At 38.7% G+C, this 27,080-nt stretch overlaps 1 protein-coding gene across 1 annotated transcript; it reads left to right on the forward strand.

Moving 5' to 3' along the window:
• Positions 1 to 671: 671 nt before the first annotated feature.
• Positions 672 to 24,680, forward strand: C9 (complement C9). The gene is made up of 12 exons (XM_082075407.1): positions 672 to 1,661; positions 6,814 to 6,931; positions 7,553 to 7,700; positions 9,109 to 9,256; positions 10,936 to 11,074; positions 13,395 to 13,613; positions 15,883 to 16,123; positions 17,524 to 17,652; positions 21,091 to 21,269; positions 21,434 to 21,662; positions 22,464 to 22,644; positions 24,549 to 24,680. The coding sequence occupies exons 1-11, from the start codon at positions 1,576 to 1,578 to the stop codon at positions 22,622 to 22,624; spliced, it is 1,797 nt and encodes a 598-aa protein (XP_081931533.1). The 5' UTR covers positions 672 to 1,575; the 3' UTR covers positions 22,625 to 22,644; positions 24,549 to 24,680.
• The last annotated feature ends 2,400 nt before the right edge of the window (positions 24,681 to 27,080 follow it).

Here is a 27,080-nt window from a genome sequence, read left to right on the forward strand (position 1 = left end):
AACATTTAGCTTGTGTTCAGAAGAGATTTTACAATTCCTTTTAATGCAGATGGCTAAAAAAGAATAAGTCCATTAGAAAGTTACTGATTTAGACTAAATTTTAGTACTGGAGTAATAGTACTGTAACTGGCAGCCTGCTCTATCACTGAATAAATAGAGTGGATGCTTGCTTGGTTACTTTTAATACCACTTGATTGATATGGTTAAGGGATTGAAAACAACTTATTGAAAGGGAGTTGGTATTCAGCCTGAAATATAGGTATTATGGTGCTTCATGGAGAATCACTGGGCCAGGGGGACACGCACAACACAGACACTTTTTTTCCTTTTCTGACTGCGTGGCAGCATGTAATATAGTAGTCAAAGTTAACATTAGAACTAGAAAAAACAATCGGCTATCTTGGTGCATAAGTGAAAAAATGTTTTCCAGCATTTGAGTTAAGCATTTAAATGACCATTTGCTGGTCAAGCTAAAATTAACAGTCCTACGACACTGAGGTTTTGAAATAGCTGTCAAGCTGATCACCAAGAACTGGTTAGCAGGACCTTTTACTTGCTGGTCTGCTAGCTTAGTTTAAATGGCTGTGTATTCTGATCTAGTCTCTGTCTTAAATAACTGTGAACAGTAGTGATGTATATAGCATCAGCTGAAGCAGGTTTGATGAACCATTACAATATTACAAATGTCTGTCTTGCATTCTTGCTCAACAAATGAGTTCATTGCAACTGGACTTTTCAAGCTGGACTGAGACTGTATTGGATTTAAGTTCCTCTAAATGAAATTATCCCAAACTCAGGACAGAGTAGGGGAAAAAAAAATTCCTGCCCTATTCCACATACTCTCATCTCCCCATCACAAAATAAATGGAAGAACAGAAAAACTTAGGGTTTTTTACTTATTCATGGTTATTTGGAATATCCTTGTACTAGGTGATTATTTTAAGCTTGTATCCAGATACTTAATTCTTAACTGCTAAACAGCAAGCTATTTATGAGTTACTTCTGTATTGTGACTGTGTCCAACACATGATGCCTTAAATCTGGATTACAACAAAATAGGCTCCTTCAAAACCACAAAAAATTGCGTGTTCTTTTATATTGGCAAGGGAGGAAGGAGGGGGGAAGGAATCTTGGGACTTTATTCCTCCAGTAGTCCAAAGAAGGATTCCAAAGATGCTAGATGCTGAACTTACTCTTGTAAACAGCCCTGCTTTAGAAATTATTTGCTCCTTACATGAGTAACTGCTATGACAGCTTTTCACTAGGCAGTTAACTGTGCTCTAATTAAATAGAAAATGGCTTTTCTGTATTAAAAAGTTACTAGTAAATAAAAATGGCTTGTTTTTAATCTTGAGAGCACTTTACACTATTCCCAGTTTCAAAGCAGGAAAAAGTGGGATTTTCAGAAGAGTAGACTTTGGAGCACTTACCGTAAGTTAGTTTTGGCCAGTAACTGGCATTCTTCCGTAAGCACTTTTTTTTTGTTTGTTTGTCCTTTTGGTAATGAATAACAAATGGAACAAATAAAGAAATTGCAAATTCAGTCATGGCAATCCTCGTCTATTCAGCTACAAAATGAGAAACACACATGTTATCCTGCAGCTTATATCCATATTATGCAGTTTGGAGGTGGCTGCCTCACTTCTGGGGGAAGGCAGACGGTAAGTGTGCTTGGTTTTCTGCAGATGTCTATAATGCTTTCTTCTTTCCAACACAGGGCATAAAACTCCAATGCAGAGTTTTCTAATGGTAGCTCATGCAGATATCCGATGAAAATGGAAGTTACTACTGTGTTTCAAGCAGTCAAAAAGAAATGTTTTATCCACAATAAAGGTGTTTGATAGCTGTTGAAGCCATGTTCTTGCAGGGAGGTGGAGCTCAAGCAACTGTTATCAGTTGCATGCTGAGTGTGAGAATATAATTTATTCTCAATCTGTTTATTTCCGAAGATGCACAGTTTTATGATGGCAGTACTTCTATTCCTTTTTAAAGTCTCCTAGACTGTTTATTTCTAAATCCTTGGAAATATAGCCTTTGTTTTTTCTCTGAAAGCATCACTAGAAGGCCAAAGGCTTAGTCCATACAAAAATATAATGTGACAGGAACTGAAGAAATACGCTACCAGAAACAGAGCTGCCTAGTCTAAATGTAATTTGTGAGCATGGTCAATACTAAGTGATGAAAGAACGTGAGCCTCATAATAGATATATTTACATTAAGAACAAATTGGGATCCATTTTCTTTAAGACTTAAATTACAGCATGTGAAGCATTTTGTGAGGATATAAATACTATCTGAACAACTGAGTACTGCCTCTCACATGTGTGTCCAGGCCTGAGGGTGGCTGCTGCTATTATCACTTGAAATACCTGAACAGACTTTCAAGAGCAGCCTTCAAAATTATCAGGATTGCTGCTTCCCTTTCTCCTTATTTTGGTAGTTATTATGTACAGGACAGGTTTGAAGTATTCTGGCTGGACTGTTTCTAACTATGATTATCACAAAGAGTTCATAGTAGGCAATGTGGGACAGCAGCTTGACTTCACATCATACCAAAGACTGTGCAGCTTCATGATGGTAGTAACTACATTTGGCAAAGCTATGCCTTTGTGTGATGCTATCGTGTCTCCAGTTTCAACAGAGCTTGCCTTCTCTCTTCATCAGTTCTAACTGTCAAATCAAAACTTTTTATTGAGTCACCAGTTTTGTAACTGATGAGCTGAACAGCTCTGTGTTTTGAAGTTTGGATCAACAAAAAAATCACCAAAGCTGTGTGGCCTGAGGGTGTACAGAGTGTATTGTGCAATCTAAGACAAGGTGCAAGCAACTTTATGTACTGGTTGTGAAATGGGTTCCGCTATTCCAAAGAGCACTCTTCTGTCCCTCAAACCTCCTCAATAATGGATGACAAAGAAGGTATTTCAATTTCCATGCTTGTCTCTGGAGTTTTTGCTCCAAACTGCCACCTTCATTGACATTCTTCAGTAGCTGAACTGCCTTTATCTTCTCTCATATTTAAATTGTGTGACTTTATATCTTGTGTTTCAACATGGTTTTTGCGCAATCCTTTCTCCCTAGGTTTAACGTGGAGGTGACAAGCCTGACAATTTTCCTGGTATCTTTGTCTTTTCTAAACAATATTGTTGAATAAAATGCTCTTTCCATACGTGTCCCTCTGAATTTCCAGAACAATCTGCACAGTGGATGCATTGTTGGTGTTTCAGAGTTCACGAGCAACATTTGTAATGAATTTTTTTCTGATATATGGAGGTTTTTTTTCTTCTCTAACCTCAAGTAAACAAAAAACCTTAAAACTGGATCTGCAGTAAATCACCTGTACCTTTTACACTTTACTAGAAGGCAACCCAGGGGTCTGTGTACATCACCCAATGAATATTCTTGCAGAAGTTGCTCAGTTGGGATTACATGAAAAACTGTGCCACCTGAAAGTCAGCTCAAAGATTATCAAAAACTCTAGTTGGCAGATAACTGATGACAAGAATTCTATTTGCACTGAAAAATTCTACTCAGCCTTTCCTGCCTGGGATTTTTATTTTAGACTCAAAATAATGACTTACAGGAACCTTTGGGACACTCTTTATGTTCTGTACTAGCCTGAGTCTGGTCACTCTTTTAGGAACGGTAACACTTTACTACGTGCAAGGGGGTTTGGCTGCATTTTTTAGGTAATAATTTGAAATTTCAGAATTGCATTTCAGGGTAAACCTCAACAGTACCTAAATATCTGGTAATTTCTTGGAATAAGATAAACATTTGCTTTTAGAAATCCTATTAGGTACCCTAATCTGTCATTGGGGTCTAAGGGTTCCCACTCCTAACTTTAATGACAACCTGCCAGTCTTCAACCCAAGATGCCAGAATAGATATTGATACTCAGAGGTTTATAGTTCTACATCAGTAAGGAGATGGAAAGATCATATATGCAGCCAACTTTGCAGACACAGGAAAAAACAAGCTAGTTCTCATCCATTTACCAGACCAGTAGATTTCAGTTTCTTCCCTCTGTTGATGTTACTGTTGAGTGGTGGAAAAATATTTAATAAAATATTGTACACCAACTTTTCAAAGCATTGTCTGTTCATTATGAAGTTACAGTAAATTGTAATATTGCTGAAGTATTTGTAAGATGAGCTAATTACAGGCAAAGGAATTGTTTTTGAAAAGGCTGGTGGGCTATATCAAACTTCAAGTATGTTACAACTTTCCACAGTTTCATAGAACTGCAGAGTATATTGAAACTTTTAGGTTAGGAAGAACCTCTGGAGGTCTTGTACAATGTTCTGTTCAAAGCAGAGCCTTAAGTTATCCAGGCATCCTGTCAAACAGTCCTGAGTATTTCCAGTGAGGGACATTATACCATTTCCCTGGGCAACCTATTCCAATGTTTCATGTTTCTCGTGTTAAAGTTTTGAGCTTCCCCTGAAGTAATTTTTCTTCTGTAGAAGTTTCTAGGTGATATGGTATACCCTTTTCTTTCTTATTTTTGAGTTATAACCCTTAATATAACACAAGGTAGGTGTGACTGCAGCACAAGTTTAGGTGGAGTTATGATTTCAAAAATCTGCATCTGTTCCCAAGATGGAGTATCATTCTGATGTACCTAAGCATGCATGCTTCGTCAATACACACACATGAAATACACACACATGCTAAGCGCGTTAGGATCTAAAAACTTCAGCAGCACTAGGGAAAGAAAGCCGGCCCCTGAGTGGGCATATGAAAATTGAAGAAAAATCTCAAATTGAACATACCATGGTTAATCTAATCAAAGTCTTTTGGGGCCAGAGTAAAGAGACAGATAATCCATTAATCCATGGATCCATTAATGTGCCTGATAGCGATCATTAAAGGGTGCTCAGGAGAAGTGCAAGAACAAGGCAGGTATTCAATGCTGTCTCCCAGGCTCCCAGCATTTTTGGCTGTCAACAAGTGGATTATTGATTTAGGTGCTCAGAGTCCACCAGAGAATCAGTGAAAGGGAATTCTGTGGAAAATGGACTTTTCACAAGGTTGGATCTGCACCTTCTATCAGGTACCGCAATTTCTGTCACCAAGCACACAGCTAAGCTTCATACCAGCTAAGAGTTTGAGATGTCCCTCTTATACGGATATAGTTCTTACTTCTTTATCTCGTTTCTGCTACCCACAGAAATTGGGCATGTTTGTGCTTTTTGCTGTTTCCTTTTTTCAGAATCCCACCTGCTAATAGCAACATCCTTGGCCAAGGATCCATTTACTGCAGGCCCTAGCTTGAGATCAGGAGACTTCTGGGAAGACAATTGTTTAGGAGCAGCAGGCAAGACAGTGGGAGTGCATGATACAGACACTTCCAGCAGCAGCTCTGGTGCGTGTTTACCGCTGGTGTGTGTGACAGTGGAAAGTTTGAAGCATCTGAGCCAGTCAGGGTCAGCTGAGTGTATAAAAGGTTGCAAAACAATCCTCTGATCCTTGAGCTGTTTAAGATTCAATAGTTGGAAAGACACACAGATTGATTTAGTGTCTCAATAACAACGTACTATGTATGTAACTTGAACATACAATAAATGCCATCAGAAAGCTGAACCAACTGGTATATCTTCCTTGTCCAAACTGCAGATTTCTCAACCTTGTGGAATCAGGTTACATTTGTTTGGACTCCTGACATATTTGTATGAGGGAAGGGGGTCAAAGAGTGGAGGTCAAGGCCCTGCCTGCAACAACAGCCCATATATCACGCTGCGGGAGCTGTAGATCTGCCAACTAGCTGGGCTCAGCAAAGAAGGTCCCGTTGTAGAGCTGCGGCAATGGCATTAACCTAGAGAGTTGCAGAGAGAGATTGCTTCACAGTGGATGAATACTCAGCATGTAAGGCCAAATTGGAATAAATTACAGAGAGCAAAGCAGGCACGTTAGACTTCAATGGTCCTCTATTCCTCTGCTTTCCAGCATTGTTACCTGTGAAGATCAGGTCACCAGTAATCTACTGGCCTTGTTTTTTTCTTGAAATTAACAAGTCCTCTTACAGTGCGTCTGTTTAATGTTCAACTGTGGGTGCTTTAAAGAAACTTATTTCTATAAAGTGATGGCCTTTCACTTACTGAGAGCCACGAGTTTCATGGCATTTAAAACTAGGCACCGATATGAAGAGTCACTCTGGAAAATATAGGCCTAACTGGTGAAGTATTCAACTTGGCAAGCTGTAGAATACTTAGATAGCTAAACACTTCTCTGTTTTTTCCAACTATATAAGTCAAACTATTAGCAAATAATACCTTTATTTATGCACCTTCTTTCAACTCAGGAAAGCATTTAAACTTTTATCTAGGCTTCAAGGAAAACGCCACTAGAGTAAATAAGCTAAAAAAAATCACAAAGACATGTACTGAAGTGCTACATCTTTTGAGATGTGCTGCTGTGCCTTTGTCTTCAGCTTGAAGTATGGGGAGCACGATCACTGTGTGAATAGGGGAAATGCAGATGTCCTCTGTGTATTGTTTGATTTTCTTCAATAACATGACCCACAGAGAAGCATGAGTATGCACAAAGATCTAAAGAAATCTGAGATTTCTAAAAAAGGAAAAAAGAGCTAGCTGGCTTATTAAGTCTTCAAGGTTTTTTTAATGTAATTTTAAACCACCAAAGATTTTAAGATTAAGCAGATGTTTATACATCTAAGTACCAAGCACTGCTATGAAAGTGAAGCAGAAAGCAGCTTGAAGGTGCTTCCAAAATATTGGTCTACGGTCTAAATACAAGCTCACATGTGATTTTGGTGTACTGCCCAGGACTGTACTGGAATGTTTTGTTTGACAGCTCTTCAGAAAAAGCTTTCCACAGAGGAACAAGAGAACTGAATGCTCCATCTCCAATAGATTGTAAGCTGAGCAGCTGGAGCACGTGGGGGTCATGTGACCCATGCACCTATCAAAGGGTAAGCTATAATTGGAAGTCTTTGTTCCAAAGCCACAACAAAAGAGACATTACCTGTCTGCCTTCTGGTTATGGGAAAAGATAAAATTTCAACTCTTAATATTGTATGTTCATGTTTGATGAAAAACATAATACTTTCAGATCTGAAGCCATAAGAGTCAGAGAAGACTACATCCAGATGTATAAAAATTGTCAAGCATTCTCATTCAAAATGTTTTCTTGATAGAAATTTTCTATATGAATATTACTCTTCAATACTTTTTTTTTAATAAAAATCATTTTTTTTGTCAAAAGCAGACTTTTATTTTCTTAGGGGAGTTCTTATGAGTCTTCAAGAAAGTGAAAGACTTGAAAGCATACAAAATATATATGATGTATTTCCTCCCTGGACTGAAAATAAGGAAATAGTGAAATAAACTAAGTAGTGAAAATTAAACTTCTCTACATACCTGCTAAGGCATTATTACTAATTATTTTTTCCTGCACACTTTTTTTACACCATGAGCCGTGCATATGAATTTTCAACCAAAAATTTAACCAATCTTGCTTCATTTTGAAAAGTTCCATTGTTGCATTCTCTTTTCTATCTAAGCAATGTTAATAGTCTTATTTATCCTTCAAGTTTCGCTCTAGAAGTATTGAAAGATTTGGACAGTTTGGTGGAACACCATGCTTGCAGACCTTAGGAGACACACAAATCTGTAAAACTGGTGAAATATGTCCTGAAGAGCAAGAACAAGATTGTGGTACTGACTTCCAATGCGATTCTGGTAAGTTTAGGTTTCATGCCATAGTGTTGTTAAGCAACAACTCAGGAAAACATGTTTTATATAGTTCTGTGAAGAAGTTATCTCACTTTCCATTGAAGAGAAAATGCATAGACAAAGAGAGAGATATGTTTTAGTGCTTTTCTAGGTGGGGATGATTTCCTGAAGCAGTGCCTTATTGCTAGGGTTTAAAAACAGTCTCCAGTGTGTAGACAGGTGGCTTACAAAGTCACAATGCCAAAATCACAGCATGACCAATATTTGACAAGGGGTACATTCCTTTCATCTCGCATAATAATTTGTATCTAGTTTAAGTTCTTCTCCCATATTTTCCACTTCATTATTAAAAGCTGAGCATATTGTGAGTGTCCTTTCTTCTGGTGTTACTGTTCCACCTGCTACAGAATCACTAAGTTTTATGAAAAATCACTGGGAAAAACCAGGACTGAAGGAATTTTAACAAAGTGGATAGGGAGGTTTACTGACCAAAGTAGCATGACAGATGCTAGCTGGAGACCAGAATGCCTCTAGATCCCAAGTAATATGTAAGTTTGTGAAGTGGTACATGCATGGCAAATGAATGAATGTAGTGTTCAAGACCCGTGATAAATTGAAATAAAATAGTAAAAGTTAGTGGTAATAAAACTAGTCAAAACAGGAAAGGAAAGATGGTAAGTGAATTTTGAGTGCCAAGATGTTGTCACTATAGCCTTTATTTGAAATGTTGTGAAGAGCACTTAGGAAAGAAAAAAATTAAAGTATGTGCTTAGCTGCTAGCTCACAGCCATTGTGTGGCACCTTTTGGTGAAGCAGTTGACAGCAAAAAGTGTTGTTTTATTATGCTAGGACTAAATTTACCCCAATTCTTTAAATTCTGTAGAAAAAAATTTACAAAAAACTGTGATATGCACCCTCAGGAAAATTACTGTTTCACTGTTGATTTAGAACATAAATTGCTATCATTTTAAAAACTATTTTGTCCAAATAGATATAGTACAAATAGCAAAAATTTAAATAATTTATAAATAAGTATTTGTTGATATTGAATTAATATTTTTCTGTAATGTCTTAATACAAATTCAAACAAACAAACAAACAAAAACAAACACAACACAACACACTAATAAACAAAGGTTCATATAGAAACAGTCACAGGAAGTGACAATTTTCTGTGAATAGCAGCAGTTAACCTGTCACTTAATTTTCTTAGCCATCCTAGTAAACTCATAGGTAAATATAGTAGTACAAGTTTTTATTTTCATTTGAAGGAGGCAGGGTGTAGGACTGTAATTCCTTATGACAATAACAGAAATAAACAGACAAAGATCCCAATAAGGAAGAGCTGAGGATGTCAATTAAAGTCCATCCTGGAAAAAAAGTGCATTCATTCCATGTTTTATTCTTCGACTAGGTCGATGTATAAAGCGACGACTTGTGTGTAATGTAGATAATGACTGTGGAGACTTTTCTGATGAAGATAACTGTGAATCTGACCCACGATCACCATGCCGTAACCATGATATTGATGTGTCTGAAGTTGGCAGGACTGCAGGGCAAGGGTATGTAATGAAGTAAAAAGTAGTATCGGGCATTGTGAAGAGTCTAGGACTGTCCCTAAAGCCAGCTGAAAACACTGGGGCGCACTGACATTTCCAAAAGCAGAATCTGAATCATGTTCTCATTTGTATTCTGAGATGCTATGTAGGTTTTGGAAGAACAACTAACTACTGTTTTGTTTTGTAGACCTGGGGAAGATAAAATATTTATATAGACAGTGTAAATCAATCATAACATTAATACACAGAATCAGACATAGAAATTACATTAATATACTTACAATCTTTATCATTTAATTGATAAGTTTACATAGATATGTTTCAAGTGATATTTCATAATGAAACAGTCAATCCAAATTACTAAAATCCAAATCTAAAGAGGAGAAAATGTATCTCGATTATTTATACAACAGGATGCCTTACTGCAACAACACTGTCTGAAGCTTTTTCCCAGTATTGCATTCTTCAGTTCCCAGATCTTTGTTGTTTACAGTTTTGCTCATTAATCTAAACCAAAAATTAGTCTTTCTATTCTCAGACTACGCTGCATTTCTTTCATTTCAAACAAAAGAAAGCGTGACATACTGTTTATCTACAAATCGAGTAGGAAAGCAGCTATCTAATGTGGAACAACATGAAAATAAACGCATGCTACAGCGCCACCTTGTGTTTAAATGAAAAATATGCTTCCTTTCAATTTACTTTTGATAATAGTACTACCACACAAGAGCAAAAATAGTGCCCTTGTATCATGGGAAGGTAAACCAGATACTTAGACATTTTTGGAAGTAGTTTCTTTATTATTTGTCTTATAATACATTATGAAAATCTTCCATGAGAAAATGTTGTATAGATGTGTAGTAGTGATACCAGTGCCTTTGATGAATTGATAACCACTTTCTACACTCAGGTAGGTATATGGACATGTATCAGACACAAATATTGGAAATACTGGAAAGGCTCAAACTTGTGAAACAGACATAGAAAGTAAGAAGAAAAAAATCCTCCAAAGAGAAGTTATTTTTTAAGTCTTTCTTCTTGTACATTGATACATAGATGCATAGAGCTATGCAGACAATCTGCCCCCTTCTCTGGACTTGTAGCGGTTCAGATTTCCTCTCCTCTGCTCCAGAGAATTCTATTACTCCCCTATGTCACATCCTGGAAGAAAAGACAATGCTAGAAGTAGCTGTATATTCCTCCTACAGATTCAATGGATCTTGTACACACTCAGTACCAAAGTTTCTACCAGCAAACAAACCAATAGAACTTATGGGGAAAAAAAAAAAAAAAAAAAGGTTAGAAGTAGCTGTTGATATGCCCCTTTTACAACTATAAGGAACACTTCCTCACAAATACATTGGTCAAGGAAAAATTGGTTTTACCTCCTTATGTTCCCGAGAGTCTCACTTCATTTTATGTTTAGTATCTATCTTTGATTTATTTCTCATTATTGACCCTTAAAATGCTTTGCAAAAGATATATTGTTATATCTGTTACACAGATGAGACAACCACAAGAGTTGGGGCAAGCTGTTGTGGATGAAGCTAGATTCATTTCCACAGATATAGGTGCCACCTCTTACAGAATCTGACTTTTTCAGTCATAATACCATTGTCTACAGACTATCGGTGCTGACATATCCTTTTTGAAGCATAACCTCTCCTGTATTTCTTTTGTAGCATCAATGTTTTAGGGATGCAGCCAATGGCCAGCCCATTTGACAATGATTTTTTCAATGGTCTTTGCGAAAGAGTGCGTGATGGAAACACGAGGACTTACTATCGGAAGCCATGGAACGTGGCTGTTCTCACTTATGATGTAAGTCTAAGTCCTTCTGTGAAAACTAGGGTGTGTTTAACTGAATGACAAATCCTGACATCCTCTTGGAAGGCTCAGCATAGCTCTTTAGTCAGGCAGCAGCTGCTTCTTAGCATCAAGCTTTTGGTTAAGTCCAGAGGCAAACAGGTTATGTTATCATTTGCTTTAGCAGTTACGCTCAGTTGTACCAGAGAAATTCCCACATGTTCATTGCTGCACCTGTGCATAGTTTCTGGAATGTTTACAATAGCAGTGTATGAGATGAACAGGAGATGTACAGAAAGGAATATGTTACCTTACTTTTACTGAGTAGGGCATCAATCGAGCTGCTTTTTCAAGGACACACAAAAGATACCAGTAAAAAGGCAGCAATAATATTATGATACTCTGGTCCTGCTTGGGCTTTCTAACCACTGATTACTTTCTTTGTGCCACTGAAAAAAAAAAAAAAATCTAATAGGCTTTTGAAATTCAGACTATAACTTTGCCATGGAGGCACCCTGAGGTTAGTTTAAGGGACAACAGGGTCCAAAACAACTTTTATTAAACCGGTGAGAAACAGGGTTTTAGCACTCCAAAAGTGACTTAAATACAGGTTCAGATATCAGTTGAGGAAAATTATTAAGGGGCAGCAACTAATACAACAGGCGGTCCACAGAGTGCATGCACATGGCTTCACCAAAACATGGCTTCACCGGAACCGTCCCTGAGTCACGGAGGAGTACACACTTGCCTGAACACGGTGTGGGATTATTTTAAAAGAGATACACGTACTCGTAGTGAGTATGGAAAGTTAGTACACTCGTGATTGTCCGAGGGTAAATTTATAATACACTCGCAATCCTGCAAGGCTTAATTTACTTACACGTGCAAATGTGCACGGAATATTACACGGGCTTATGTGGAAGCACGGGAGGAAAATACACTCGCGATTGTGCGAGGAAATAATTTATACATGTGCTCGTATTGAGCACTCAAAGTTACACGTGCAAATGTGCACGGAAAGTACACGTGCTTGTATTAAGCACGGAAAGTACGCGTGCAAATGAGCACGGAAAGTTACACATGCAAATGTGCACAGAAGGAAAACACACCCGCGATTATGCGAGGATTAATTTTACACATGCTCATATTGAGCACGGAAAGTTACACGTGCAAATATGCACGAAAAATATAAATATGCTCGCAATCCTGTGAGGAGAAGTTTTACTCACACCCATGGCGGCAAGGCAAGTGAAGTCTTCTTCCTGGGGAGGGGGGCTCTCGGTGGCAGCATCTTGCTCGTGCTCCGAGAGACCCGCAACAATGGGCGGAGTCTCGACGAGAATCCTGTTTTTATACTGGCTGATCAGATCTGACTGTGGGCATTCTAGAAGCTTCTCTGCACCCTCACACTGGCTGTGGGTGCCCCTGAAGCCTCCAAACATCCCCCACAATGGCCGCAGGTGCCCAGCGGCTCAGTGGCGCCTTGGCAATCCCTTCTCCCAATGGCCCTGGCCAGGGTGCTCTGGGGCCAAACAAAAGAAGCTGTTAGCCTCAAGTAGCAGAGAGAGAGGGAGATGTGCCTACTCCTTCCATACTGAAGGAGGGAGGGGGAGAGAGAGGGGTTTGCATTCTGCCACAAACTTCCAGTGAGTTTTGGACACCAAAAGTGTTCATGATTTAGAAACATCCCTATTGGATGCATCTCAAAAATAAAAGAAGTATTTTGCTTACTAAGTGCTTTACCTATCTCTGTAAGTAGGAACTTAATAGAACCATAGCAACTTAAATCAGATCCTGCCCCAAGTTAGTGATTCTAGCCCAGCGATATTTGCTCATATTTGATTTTGATGAAACTATTTCAGTTACTAAAACTCTATGGTCTGGTAGCATATTTAAAAAAAAAAAAAAAAAAAAAAAAAACAAAACACACACACTGAAACAGGTATTCTGAATCAGCCTATTTCTTCCATATGAAAAGAACACAAAATCATAATTCTAATTCATGTCAGATGTCGAGACCTGTTAGCAAATCTTGTCTGTGTTCTAGGAAGGAGCTACATGTACTCCTTACATGTAAAGGAGCTGTTGACACACATAAAGTACTTTGATAGTGTTACATGCTGAGACTTAACATTCATTGAAATAATGTCACTGCTGTTTCCTGTCTAGTTTTGAACCACTGAGCTGATCTAGATGACAGAGTGATACTTCCATTTGTTTTCTTTTAAAAGAATAAAGAGATGTAAGAAAATGTATTGCTAATCTATGTGAAGTATGTTTTTCTATTACTGCCTGGTTTGTTTTTTCACACAACCTTTTCATTATCTTTTCTAAGACAAAAGCAGACAAAACCTTCACATCTGTGTTCTACCATGATCGTGTAAAAATGTTACGAGAGGTTTACATAGAAAAACAAAAACACTTTAATGCTGACCTGTCTCTGAAATACACACCTACTGAAGGAAGTAACAAAACTGCTTTAGAAGGAAATTACAAGTATCACTATAGCAAGAATTCAAATTTAAGTTCTATCCTGAAAAGTTCCACAGAAAGGGTAAGTTTAATCAAACCAAAGGGTTTAATGTAATCATTTTACAAACAGTAAAATTCACAGTGTTGTAATAATGTAATGTTAATCTTTCTAAATATTTAGTTGCCTGTTGCTTTTCTGTCATTTATTCACAGAAATGAAATAGTAACAATACCAGGGTTAAGATTTCAAATGTGGCCAAAGCATAATCAAATGCAGCTTCATTTTCCCACTGTTTATCCTTGACTAGCAGCCACCCTCATCTTCAACAGTGGCTTGATGTTAGAAAGGGCCAAAGATCTTGGACTTCGTCTTGATTAGAAACCAGATCTGATCTAGTGCAGTGTGGGTAAATTAGGTCAAGTCCTGGGAGAAAAACTACCATGGATTAGGCCTACACTAGATAAACACAAAAATAGCACACTGCCATGATTTTGGCCTGTGTCTGCTCTTGTGCTCTCATAAACAAAGCCTATCCTCTGCTCCCCTGCAGTATGTTTGAAGGGAATGTTCCCAGTGGACAATCCACAGAAAGCAAGCCTATTTTGGAGGTGCACACAAGCCATACCACTCTACCTGCCCTTTGAGGCAGATGAAAACCCCAATCATATTTTATTTACTACTAAAAAAGTAGCCTTAGCATCTAGTGGGGTCAAAGAGAGAGACAACAAAAAGTTATACTAGTCATGCTAGACACTATGGCCTAATACAACAGCTAGGTGCTAGTGGAATTAACTGTCTGGGTTATATATCCTTTCGTACCATATAGGCCACAGTCTGTGATTGCCACAAGCCATCATGTGCAAGCTACATCAACTGCATAGCACTGAAGTACTCCATATGCAAGGAAGAATAGATCTGCCTAACCTGACAGTCTTTCGAGTTTCTTGTCAGCCTTGTTGTCTAGGATGCCTTCAGAGCTCTAGAGATCCAATGGTTATAAGGGAAAACTAAGTTAACTTTTATAACTGATTCATTAAAATAATGCTGTAGAGAAAGGTCTGTACAATAAAGAGAAGCTGACATAGAGCACTGACTTTGTATTGGTATGAGCTTTCTTGGGACAGAAATGGACCATTTAAACCTCAAAGCATTCATCTCCACAAAGACAAAAGATGAAGTTCTGTAACTCAGGGTATATTACAGGCCACTCATAGTCAAGTGGCTTGGGACTGGAGTTTTGGCATCAAATTATTTCTTGGAGATCAGCTTAGAAAATGAATCAGATCTGTCACTGGCAGGTGTCTGTCACCATAAACTCAAATTGTTGCAGGTTAGTGGAGTGGCAGTGTCTGGTTGAGAACCCTCCAGGGCTCACCTGCAATCTAAGGCAAGGAGCAGCCCAGGGACACCAGGAGAGTAAGGGAATTTGCACATGCTTGGTGGCTGGAACATTTGCACCTACAAAAATTTCCTCACAGAGATTCAGATACCTGAAGATTTCTGTCAGTCTGAAGCAGCAGTTGAAGCTATTTTAAATGGTGCTAGCTATGGTCAGTTTCTAAATCCCTTTTACATACCTCCTGTTAGGCCTTACTATTAAGGAAGTCATATAAGTGCTGCAGATAATAATGGGGTATAGAAGGCACATGTTTGCTTGAAGTCTTAAGTGCAACTCTTTCACAAGACGTCATGTGTTACAGGCAGCAGCTAGGTCCTCATTTCAATTGTATTAAACCAACTGCAATGTAATGTATGAAAATATCAGTCACTAAACCTAGAGTTAGAATGTATTTATAGGTCAAATACCTCAAAGGGATTTTTTTTGTGATTAACTTCCATTTTATGATGTTATTTCAGGCTTTTTTGGTTGTAATTGGAGTTGTGCCCTTCCTTCTGACAGTCTAACAGAGAAGTGATACAAGAGAGAGGAACTTAGTTCTGCTCTGACTATAAACAAAGACAAAACTCCATCTGACCTCAGTGGGCAGTTTCTGTTATCTGGCAAGCCATATGGAATTACTTTTCAATGTTATGAAAATCAGAAACACACTTCTGGTAGATACTGTACTTAAAGAGAAGACCTTGTCAAATAGATCACAAAGAACTTGATGAAATTAGTAAGATGAGAGTTCTGCAAAACTGGAAGAATAGAAATTATCTAAATCCCTTTCTGCTTCCTCAGTTTAAATTAGAGAACTCTGAATTTAACAAGTGTGTCCCTGTTCCAAAATGCTAGATTGAATACTATGTTTAGAAGTGCTGCAGCTTCTTTATAAGTAGAATAGAACAGATTTTGCTGCTGTGCTGCATGCCAAAATGGCATTTTCATCTTATTTCTTCTTACATTCAGAACCAAACCTTCCTGCATATAAAAGGAAAGATTCAACTGGGAAGATTCCAAATGCGGAGCCGTGATGTCCGTCTCAGAGAGAGTTTCCTTGATGATCTAAACTTCCTGCCTGCTGAATATGATAAGGGAGAATATTTTAAATTCCTAGAAGATTATGGAACTCACTATGCAGTCTCTGGAATCGTAGGAGGAAAATATGAACTTGTGTACGTGCTGGATAATTATGCTATGTCTCAAACAGGTACGGTTTCTGTTGGTTTTGTTATGGTAGGCCGATTATCACCAGGTCTCCAGTCATGCAGAGAGATGTATGAGGATTCTGTATATGGAGTACATGTGTATATGTGTATACCGAAAACAGCACAGTTCGGTGTGTGCTGCTTGTGGCACAATAGGGACATTATAGAATTAGATGAGTTCAACAGAGATGAGAGTCAGTCTTTGTAGCTCCCAGAATTATGTATTTTAAGTCTGTAACTGAGGAAAAAAAAAAAAATCTTAAACCAATCTCTTTGAAATATTAGCAATACTAAGTGGTGTGACATGATTCACAAGAAATCCTCAATGCCTACAAAATCTGACTAGAAAATCTGCCTAGGAAATCTTAAATCCAGTTTGCTGATTGTTACCTTCTTGTCTTACACTCTAAGAGCATGGTGGTGGTGACAGAAAGCAAGGAATGAATTGAAGAACTTACTAGAAATCATATGGTGCACTTGAGTGTGATTAAACTGTTTAATAGACTTTAACATTCACACTGGCATTTTCCTTGCCCTGGTTAAGATAGAAAAGTAGTTATTTAATCCTCTCTCTTGTACAGTTGAGATATATGTGGGCTTGTGACAGATTAAGTGGTCATTCTGGAATAAAGTTAGAAAAGGCAATTCTCATGCTGATTTTGGAGATCAAGAAATAAGTACTTGCTGCATGGAACACCACCAATAATATTACTATCAGATGTTCAGGCTATGCAAAGGGATATCGGGCAAAGATGTAATCTATACCGGCATTACTCTCTTCAGCACCTGGAGATTATGATGTTGGTTTTTTTTTTCAAGCACCAATCTTGACCAAAATTCTTTTTGAACAGAAAAGTGATGTTTCAGATGACGTGTTTGAGTTTAATAAACAGAAAGGAGGTGTTGGAGGCAGTAGAGGATAGAGCAGGATTGAAACTTATGTCAATAGAATACTTCCAAGAGATTAGTGGTGTTAATTAACTTTATGAGGAAAAGTAGTGGAGAAACATGTTTGCAGTTGGGACACAGAGACTGGGAGGATTCTGTAATTTAACACATAGAAAGAGCAAATGGTAAGCAGCTGAGAAAGACAAAATTCCAGTAGAATATATGGGAATAGTGGTCCCTTGAGGGACATCTGCTTTCAGCTAGACCGAGGAAAACAGCAATCAGTTTTTGGAGGGTTTTAGAATTTTCCTAAACACTGTAGATCTTACCTGCCTCTGTTCAGGCACTTTAAATACTATCATCCTCATATTCATTCCATGGAAGAGGAAAAAGCAGAAGATAAATGGGAAGAGGAAAACCATTAACATTTCCTATAGCCCTGAAATTTATATTCCATGGGTAATAACATTATTTATAGTCATCCCTTTAATCAACAAATTATTTCAATTTCCAGGTATCACTGTTGAAGATGTGAAAAAATGCCTTGGCTATCACTTAGATGCCAATATTGCATATAAAGATTTACATGCCACTGTTAATATTGATCGTGGTAAATGTGAAAAGATTCACATGAAGGACAAATGTAAGTGTATCCTTATTTTAAATTCTATCTTTTGCTTAAGGACAGATTATACCAATTGATTGCTCTTTTATAATGAATATAGTTATTGCTGGTAGGGAAAGGACTAATCCAGCAGATGAGTAGAGGTAAAACTGCCATATTTGCATTCTCCCAGGGCAAGCCAGGCTTAGCTTGTGTCCTCAGTAGACACACACAAAAACACACTTGTATAACACAGCTCCACTCCCATTGCTGGTACAGACCCCCTGATGCACATCAACACACACATCCCTACACACATTACGGATGCCTGCAGTCTGGCCATAGCTGCTCAGGTTACACAGCAACCGGCCCTTGGATCCTCTTGTCTCCAGTTGCCTCACACAGACACACACTCATATGCAAACAGGTCTTGGCAAACCCTAGGACCTTAAGGTATCTCATGTTTTTGGCACAGAACCCCTGGTCAATCCAGTAGCCTACTCTTCCAGTTGTCTCACTCAGGAGACACCGACATTTCTAGGTCAGACTAACAGCCACTTTGATACTTGGCTCCCAAGCCACTTGCCCTATTCCCTTGCTAATCTGGCTTGTTACTTGTTAATGATCACACACTGACATATGAATCTTCACTCAGTTCAGATATTGGCACCACAAACACCAGGATCCTGTCAGCCATTGTCTGACTCCAGTTGCTCGCATGCAGATCTCCATCCACACGCATGTACCTGGAATGCAGTCCTCTCCCCCAGGAAAATAGTTAGAAATAGAAATTAATGGCAATCCAAGAAATACTGCAAAAATCAACAACAGCACATGGCAGACAGCCTCACTAATCAGCCGCCTTTCTATATACAGTCTCCTTTTTTGTATTTATCCCTCTATTTTTCCCATTCTTGTTCCTTCCAATGCCACCCTATTCCCACCCTACTCCCTCTTCAATAGCAGTCCTATAAATATAGTCTAAGTATTTAAGTTCGTGCAATCTCAAAATGCCCTCTTCTGCATGCAGAGAGCCTTTCCATTGACTCAACTTGTGGTTGACTCATCCTCAGCCCCATCCTGTGGGGTTAATGGGTCTGCTGGGATGGGTCTATGAGGAGTCCAGGCAGGGGCTCCCTTTCTGTGATCAGGCTACTTGTGTTCCCTTGCCTGCCATCATTCCTTTCTGATCCTTTGTGTGTCTGAACGTGAGTCTTTTATCATAGAATCATATAACATCCAAAGTTGGAAGAGACCCACAAAGATCATTGAGTCCAACTCCTGTCCCTGCATATGAAATCCCCACAGTACATATCATGTGTCTGAGGGCGTTGTCCAGTCTCTTCTTGAACACTGTCAGGCTTGGGGCCATGACCACCTCCCTAGGGAGCCTGTTCCAGTGCTCCACCACCCTCTGCATGAAGAACCTTCTCCTAATGTCCAACCTAAGCCTCCCCTGGCACATCTTCCTGCCATTCCCTCAGGTTCTGTCATTGGTTGCTGAAGAGATCAGCGTCTGCCTCTCTTCCTCCCCTTGTGAGGAAGTTGTAGACACCATGAGGTCTCCTCTCAGTCTCCTCCAGGCTGAACAAACCAAGTGACTTTAGCCACTCGTCATGCAGCTTCTCCTCCTCACCAACTTCATAGCTCTTTTCTGGACACTCTCCAGTACCTTTATATTGGTTTTATCCTGTGGTGCCCAGAACTGCACACAGTGCTCCAGGTGAGGTCGCACCAGTGCAGAGCAGAGCGGGACAATCACCTCCCTGACCCGGCTGGCAATGCTGTGCTTGATGCACCCAGGACACGGTTGCCCTCTTGGCTGCCAGGACACACTATTGGCTCATGTTCAACTTGCAGTCGACCAGAACCCTCAGATCCTTCTCTGCAGAGCTGCTTTCCAGCATCTTGTCCCCCAGTCTCTATGTAAAGCCAGGATTGCCATTGCAAAATCCTGTACTTGCCCTTGTTGAACTTCATGCAGCTGGTGACTGCCGAGTTCTCCAATTTGTCCAGATCACTCTGCAGGGCCTCTCTGCCCTCAAGAGTGTCAACAGCTCCTCCCAATTTAGTGTCATCATCAAACTTATTTAGTATTCTCTCAAGTCCTGTGTCCAAGTCATTTATGAAGACATTGAAGAGAGCTGGCCCTAAGATGCATCTTTGCAGAACCCTGCCAGTGACTGGTCACCAGCCTGGCATAACCCCATTCACTAGGAGCCTTTGAGCCCAGCCCATCAGCCAATTGCTCACCCACTGCACTGTGTGTTTACTCAGCTGTGTGCTGGACATCTTGTCCAGGAGGACACTGTGAGAGACAGTATTGAAGGCTTTACCGAAGTCCAAAAATATCTCATCGACAGGCTTTCTTTGGTCAACTAGGTCGGTAACCTTGTCGTAGAAAGAAATTAAGTTTGTTAAGCAGGACTTTCCCCTCATGAATCTCTTCTGGCTGCGACCATTGACCATGTTGTTGTTCAGATGCTTTTTAATAACTCCCAGAATAATCTTCTCCATGATTTTGCCACACACAGAATTGAGGCTGATGGGCCAGTAGTGGCCTGAGTCATCCCTGTTGCCCTTCTTGTAGATTGGGACAATGCTTGCCAGCTTCCAGTCATCCAGGACCTCTTCAGATTCCCAAGAGCATTGAAAAATCACAGAGGGAGGTCTCACTATGACATCAACCAGCTCTTTAAGCACCCTCGGATGAATCCCATCAGACCCCATTGACTTGTAGGGATCTATCTGGAGTAGCAAATCCTGTACAAGTTCTGGATTGATTGGGAGTTTATTGTTCATGCAGCCATGCTTCACTAAGCCACAGCTATAGAGGCCCCCAAGTCCATCTTCATTGTTAGAGATTGAGGTGAAGAAAGCATTAAACATTTTGGCTTTGTCTATGTCCCTATTAATAAGGTGACCATGCTCACTGAGTAAAGGGCCAATGTTATCTCTTGTTTGCCTTTTGCCATTAACGTATGTTAAAAGTCCTTTTTTAATTGTCCTTCACAGTACTGGTCAGTTTCATTTTTAATTGAGCTTTGGCCACATGAACTTACATGACCTAAAAATTGCAAAAGGCAAAGAGATTTACTACTGAGCACAAAAGAGCAATTGCTTTCAATGCTCTGTTCTTGTATTTTTGTTATGATGCTACTATTCCAATTCCTGACCTTTTCTGGTTCAGCTCAGGTGATACAGTTGCACTACTCATATTATCTTTGACTTTTTATCAAATACATATGATCTCCATAATGCCTCTCATTTTGCATTACCCCTTCTTTTCCTTTCAGTTATAGGGTTTTCTAATTTAATTTTCTCCCACATAGGAGGTATAAGCAAATTCCACCACAAACAGTGAGTTCTTCTTTCTACAGTCGTTTTGCAGAGGTGGAATGTTTGCATTAAAAGGACAGGGGTTTTTCAAGATTCATGGCAGTTACACTTTCTTCACCCTCTTCCTTCATTCTGCAGCAGAACTTAAGGATGATGCTATCATTGATGATGTCATCTCATTTGTTGATGGAGGAAAGATTGACTTTTCAATTAAAATAAAAGAAATGTTACTGCGAGGATCCAAAATGGTTGACGTAGAGGATTACATACAGTGGGCTAAATCTTTAGTTGATGCCCCAGTAGTGATACAGCAACGGGTAAGCACAACTTCTTCAAAGCTGTTGTTGTTACAGGTTGAAAGCTTTTGTTCTAAGATGGAGGTGAGAGTTCAAGTTTATAATGAACTTTAAGGTATGGGTATACCAAAAGGATTCAGAACTTTGGAAAAGTGTGTTATGTATAGACACTTTTTCTTCTACAGCCTTCTCCAATACATACACTTGTTCCAGTTAAGATGAGAAACGCATATTTAAAGAAAAAAAATTTGGAAAGAGCAATCGAAGACTACATTACTGAACACAGTGTGTGCAAATGTCAACCCTGCAAAAATGGAGGCACCCTTGTGCTGGTAGATGGGGCCTGTACATGCATGTGTTCGACCTACTTTAAGGGAATTGCTTGTCAGATTCCCAAATCTACATTAATTAAAGGTTAGTACCTACTCCAGAAAGACAAAAATTAGCATATTTGTTATTGTGAACAATATCCTGAAAAAATGAGCCTTCGTAAGGACAGAGGGATGTCACAGTAGTTCCTTATACCTACTGCTGTCAAAGCTCATGGGTATATGGTATGGAAGCTAGTGTAAGTTACTGGGTTCTTTCCATAAAGAGTGCACTCAGAGTTCATTGTCTCACATACATTGTTGTGTCTTGGAATGATACCCCAAGCTCATTTAAGTACACAGGAGCATTACTGAAGAATTGTGCACTAACTGTAAGCTGATTTCAGGCAGAATCAATCTCACCATATCATAAGCTGTTGTGTCTTCAGTTTCCTGTAAAAGCACTGTGTTTGCTAGTGTATGATCATATTTCATAATTACTGTGCTAGATTAATATTAGATTGGTCTACAAAGGGGAAGAGGTAGATTAATGCAGTTCCACAACTGACAATCTAAAAAATTTATTGTGCAGTGAGCTCATTCCCTGTGGCCAAGTTTTTAAAGTGTAGGTGCCCAAAATAGTCCTTAGGACTTGATATTCAGGCAGCTTCCTAGAGTGGCAAAAATGTAGAAACCTCTGGGCTCTTAAGCAGTCCCACTGACAAGGGCATTTTCAAAAGCCAAATCTGAGCAAAGGGATGTATTCTGGGGGATGCTATGATCTGCAGGGTCACTATGATCAAGAATGCAATAGTTGTATCACGGTCAAGCCCTAATTAATCCTTCTGTCGCTGCACAGAAGACAAAGAGATACTGAACTAATCCTAGTATGGTGTCTTAATACCAGTTGTCACTGATGGAGGCTGGAGCTGTTGGAGCGCCTGGTCCACCTGTATCAATGGAGAAAGCACTCGAACTCGTCAGTGTAACAATCCCATACCAGAACCTGGTGGCAGACCATGCCAGGGAGAAAGAATTGAAAAACGGCCCTGTGGAGAAGAAAAATAGTTAATGCTACCCAAAAACAGGTAGGTAGCCTCTCTAAGTACTAATATGTTATTGCTGTTTAGAATAAATGGTCAGCCAATATTTGCAGCATTTCAATGACACAGCTGAAATGATGGGTAAGTCCTCTTACATTTCATTTAAATCTTGATACAGCTTTTGAAAACAGCCACCTGGTAGCTGAAACTCATTTGTATTTGAATGTCTTGACAAGCAACGTTATATCACAGACCTTCAAGAGTAAAATGGATAAGAATAGATGAAATACCCAGGTCTTAAAATTCAGATTCCATCTCTAGTCAGACTCTCCATCAAAAAGTTATGTCTTAGGGACAAGGAAAGAGACATATTTTCCAGAAACAAAATATGAAGACAATTTGGGAGTCTGAATTCTGTTACTTGAGAAGTAGAATGCTTAAATCCAACATAGGTACTGCTATAGCAGTTTTGAAACATTTGGCTTGGAAAAAACAGTTTAAGAAAATGTTTAGCTACATGATTTTGTCAGGGCTTTTTATTTTCAATACCACAATGCAAAGAAAAACAAGAACAAAAAAAAAAAAAAGCAGCGGGGTTTTGAGGGTTCATGCTCTGGTCCATAAAATGGTGAAGTGGTCAGAACTTTATTCACCTGTTGAGAAAAAGAAGCTTGCATGCCACTTTTATGTGACAGTAAGAGTATTTAGACCTAGGAGGAAGTGTTTGGGTTTTATGCTTAACATGTTACCATAAGTTCCTTTTCTCTGGGAGGCCACAATAAGAAAAGAGGTGGCAAGATAAGGAAAAGGTTTTAAATGTTTGCCCACTGAAACAGCCTGATCATAAGTCTCACAACATAACCCCTACCTGCACCAAAAATATGTATCAGAAGATTTCTTTTATGCCTACCTTCTCTCAGCTTCAGTGGAGTTCAGCTACATTTGATATTCTCCTTGTGTAGCACCCTGAGAAAGCACAGTCACAAGATATAACAGCACTCATGGGCCATCTAGCCCTACATCAGAGAATTACAAACTGCTTCCTACAGCACTGCATCTCCAGGTTATCAAAGCTACATACTCCATAAATTATTCCACAGCTGGAAGAGAAAATTGAGAGAAGAACATGATATAGAGCTGGAAAATTGAGAGTAATATGAGGAAGACAATTTTTAAAAAGTATGGGAAATAAAATAATACTAGCAAGTGTCACATTAAAAATAGAGTGAAGACTGGTCCTTTACACAGTGGTACAAAGAAATTGTATATTCAATACAATTGTATATTCAATACAATTTAAAAACAACAACACAAACTAATGGTAGGTTCTCAAACATGTAGATAATTGTGCTTGCACAAGAAATCCTAAAGCATCGATTTCTTGAGGATGGGAAAGAATTCTGTGGAAATATTTCTATGTCTTTCCCTATTCTTGGACATTCCCTATGTTTCTAGGTCATTGCTATTGATCTCTTGCTAAAAACAAGGTATCAAGTTAGCATTTGCTTGATCTAGTGAAGCTGGTCTTCTTTCAAAAAAGTCTCATAAACAGCTTGATTTTATTCCTGCATTATTTCATTGACATGTTTCTATTCAGCCATGACAGCAAATACCATGACAATTATTCATGTTATGTACTTATTCAGATATGCTTCCTCTGGTATGGCATAGTAAAAGCTCTTTTAAAAAAAATAACCTTACTTGGGCTCCTGATATATCAGACATGCTGACTACTCATTCTTCCAGCATAAATCAGATACTTAAGTCCTCTGAAACTCACAGTATGTGTTTCGATACATTCTTCATTAGAATGTTCTTACATTACAGTCATATGTGAGAAGCAGTGAAATCTTATTCATGAGAGTACTATTTCACTTGAATTTTGACCAATATGTATGTCATAGCTAATATTTTCTATCACTTCTTTACTATTTTTTCTCTTTTTTTAGAAGACAACAATGGATTCCAAACCAATTCTAGAAATTGCAGTTTCTGCTGGCCAGCTAGCTATCCAAGAGCAATGGAATGTCATGATTTAAAAGTACCTGCTGCTTAAATGATCACTAATGCAAACAAAGTAATAGACAAATAAACATCTTAACAGAGATGAGCTGATGCAGTGCATGTAGTCCGTCTTTAATTTGTCTGTGACCATCATTAGAGCATGAATTATCGATCTTTGGTAGTCAGTGGCATAATGGTGTCCCCTTGTCAATGTTTTTTTCATAATTCTTCGTGGTATGTTTTCAAAATGATTTTCAAGGATTCTAAAGCAACATGCATATTAGAATAGTGTATATAACATCAGCTGATTGATGGTATACTCTTAGTAAAGAACGTGGGAGAGTCATTATTTTCAGCAAAATGCATTTGTGGATTTATTATATCTCCAACACCACATCTTACCGCTACTGCATACCCTGAATCACCAGTATGTTTATGAAGACATGCAGCTTTACTAGAGTTATTACTCTTGCTCCTCCAAACATTTGCTGAACAACCTGACATTGTATCTTGTCTATGTCAATGTGTTAATGATTTTTCTATGAAATCAGAGGCACATTACCAAGAGATAGAAGAGTTGTTATATTACCATCCATATTTTCAGTAAAATTCCTGAAGGAAACAAGGCTGAGGTAATTGTATTACCATTATACCTGTCAGTCTCCCTCAGTGACTTTTGAACCTCGCACACAATTACTGGAAAATTTGTTTGGAGCAGAGAGGAAGGATAGTTCTCAAAGAAGTTTCATGAAAATCTTTGACTAAACAAAAAGAAATTAGTGTCCCTGTTGAAGAAAAGGTATTAATGTTAACTTAGCTATTGTCCTAGACACCAGAAGATCTACATGGAAGCAAGATACAAGAAAACAGATTTACTTTTTAAAGTTAAGAACAAAGGTATACGAGGGCTGAGCAGACTGGAAACACAGGAATGATGAAAGCCATCAGATTGATGAGATCAGTCCCAAGCATACTTGCAGTTGAGGTCTGGAAGAGTCCCCTGGAACCTTCTTTACTTGCCTCCTGCCCACCACAAGTGACCCTGAAGTTTTTTATAATGGTACCCAACAAAATTCACAAAAGAGAGCAGGAAAGAGAACTGTTTCCCAGGCCCCTATGATAGGAGAACATCCAAAAAGTGAAAGTATACTAATGACCAAAGAAAGTGGATTACACCCTGTGCTATTAATATAAAGTACTAGCTAAAATTTGATGAATGAAATGTCAGTTTTTGTAAAATATCATGTATACAGTGTACTTTGCACAGTATGTTTGGGGGTTGTGGGGATTTGAATACTGCTAGTTAACACTCCTCTTGAAGGGAAAGACAAATGAAAAGGAAGTTACATCTCAGGTTAGCAAGGTTCATCCAAAAATGTCTGCCTTATTCTTGCAAATAAAGTAACAAATTGTGTTGAATGATGACCACCATTATTTTAATCAATTTTATTAAAAGTATTTAATTTCTGCATAAACTCCTAGAATCTAGTTCAGCAGTTCTTAAAGGGCATCTTTTGTATTTTTAATATAAAAGCAGACCAAAAAAGGCCTTTCACTGGTTCCTGCCACCATGAAGAGTTCCCCTCACACCACAGAAGTAGAAATAGACTTCCACTAATTAATAGGTTTCCACCACTTAATGTTTCAAAGTGCAAACACAGGACTCTTTCAAAGGACAGAGCACACATGCACCTTGAATCCCTGCAGTCTCTCTGGGACATTTCAGAAAACCTCAAACCTAACGCTTAGGTACTTCACTGCACTGTGCACCTGGAATAAAGCTACTCTTGGTGGAATCTGATGTTACTGCTTCACTGTGGGAACAGCACCAACCTTCATCATGAGCAGGGCTATCAGATATCAGGAAATCCCTCTCAGACACAGCACTTCCTAACAAGCTGCACATACAAACATTCCTGGTGAAACAAAATAAAAAGGTGATAGGCTTAGGGAAACCTACCATAGTCTGAGATTTAATCCTCAGTGGGACCAGACATGCTGACTAAGAATCTTTCCTTTACAGTTAGTATTCTCCACTTCACAATTTTTTTTTTTTTGCGAATATAAATGAATATAAAATGTTGTCTAGTTTCTACTTTAAATATACTCATATCCTATTTATACCCATTTGATTTCAGTCTTTTATTTTTGAGTATAAATAGTCATCCTTCATACATTCAGACCTTGTCATAGCCTCTTTCATCTGCATTTAAGTTAGACAAGGCAAGTTCTTGTAGGGTCCTTTGAGAAGCCAGGAAGTCCTTCTACTCATACTTGAGGGCTTCACCTGTACCTGCATCAGGTTAAATTTATGGTCATTCAACATAATTGACTAGAACTGCACACAGTACCCTAAATGAGCTCCCCTCTGTGCTCTGCACAAATTCTTTTCCTGCATCTCCTGAAAATAATTTGCTTGTCACATGTACATGTCATGCTAATGACTTATACTTACTGTCTCCCTGGCTCAGAGCAAA

The sequence above is a fragment of the Streptopelia decaocto genome (genome assembly GCF_964273445.1).
Source record: "Streptopelia decaocto genome assembly, chromosome: Z".
Taxonomy (NCBI): Eukaryota; Metazoa; Chordata; class Aves; order Columbiformes; family Columbidae; genus Streptopelia; species Streptopelia decaocto.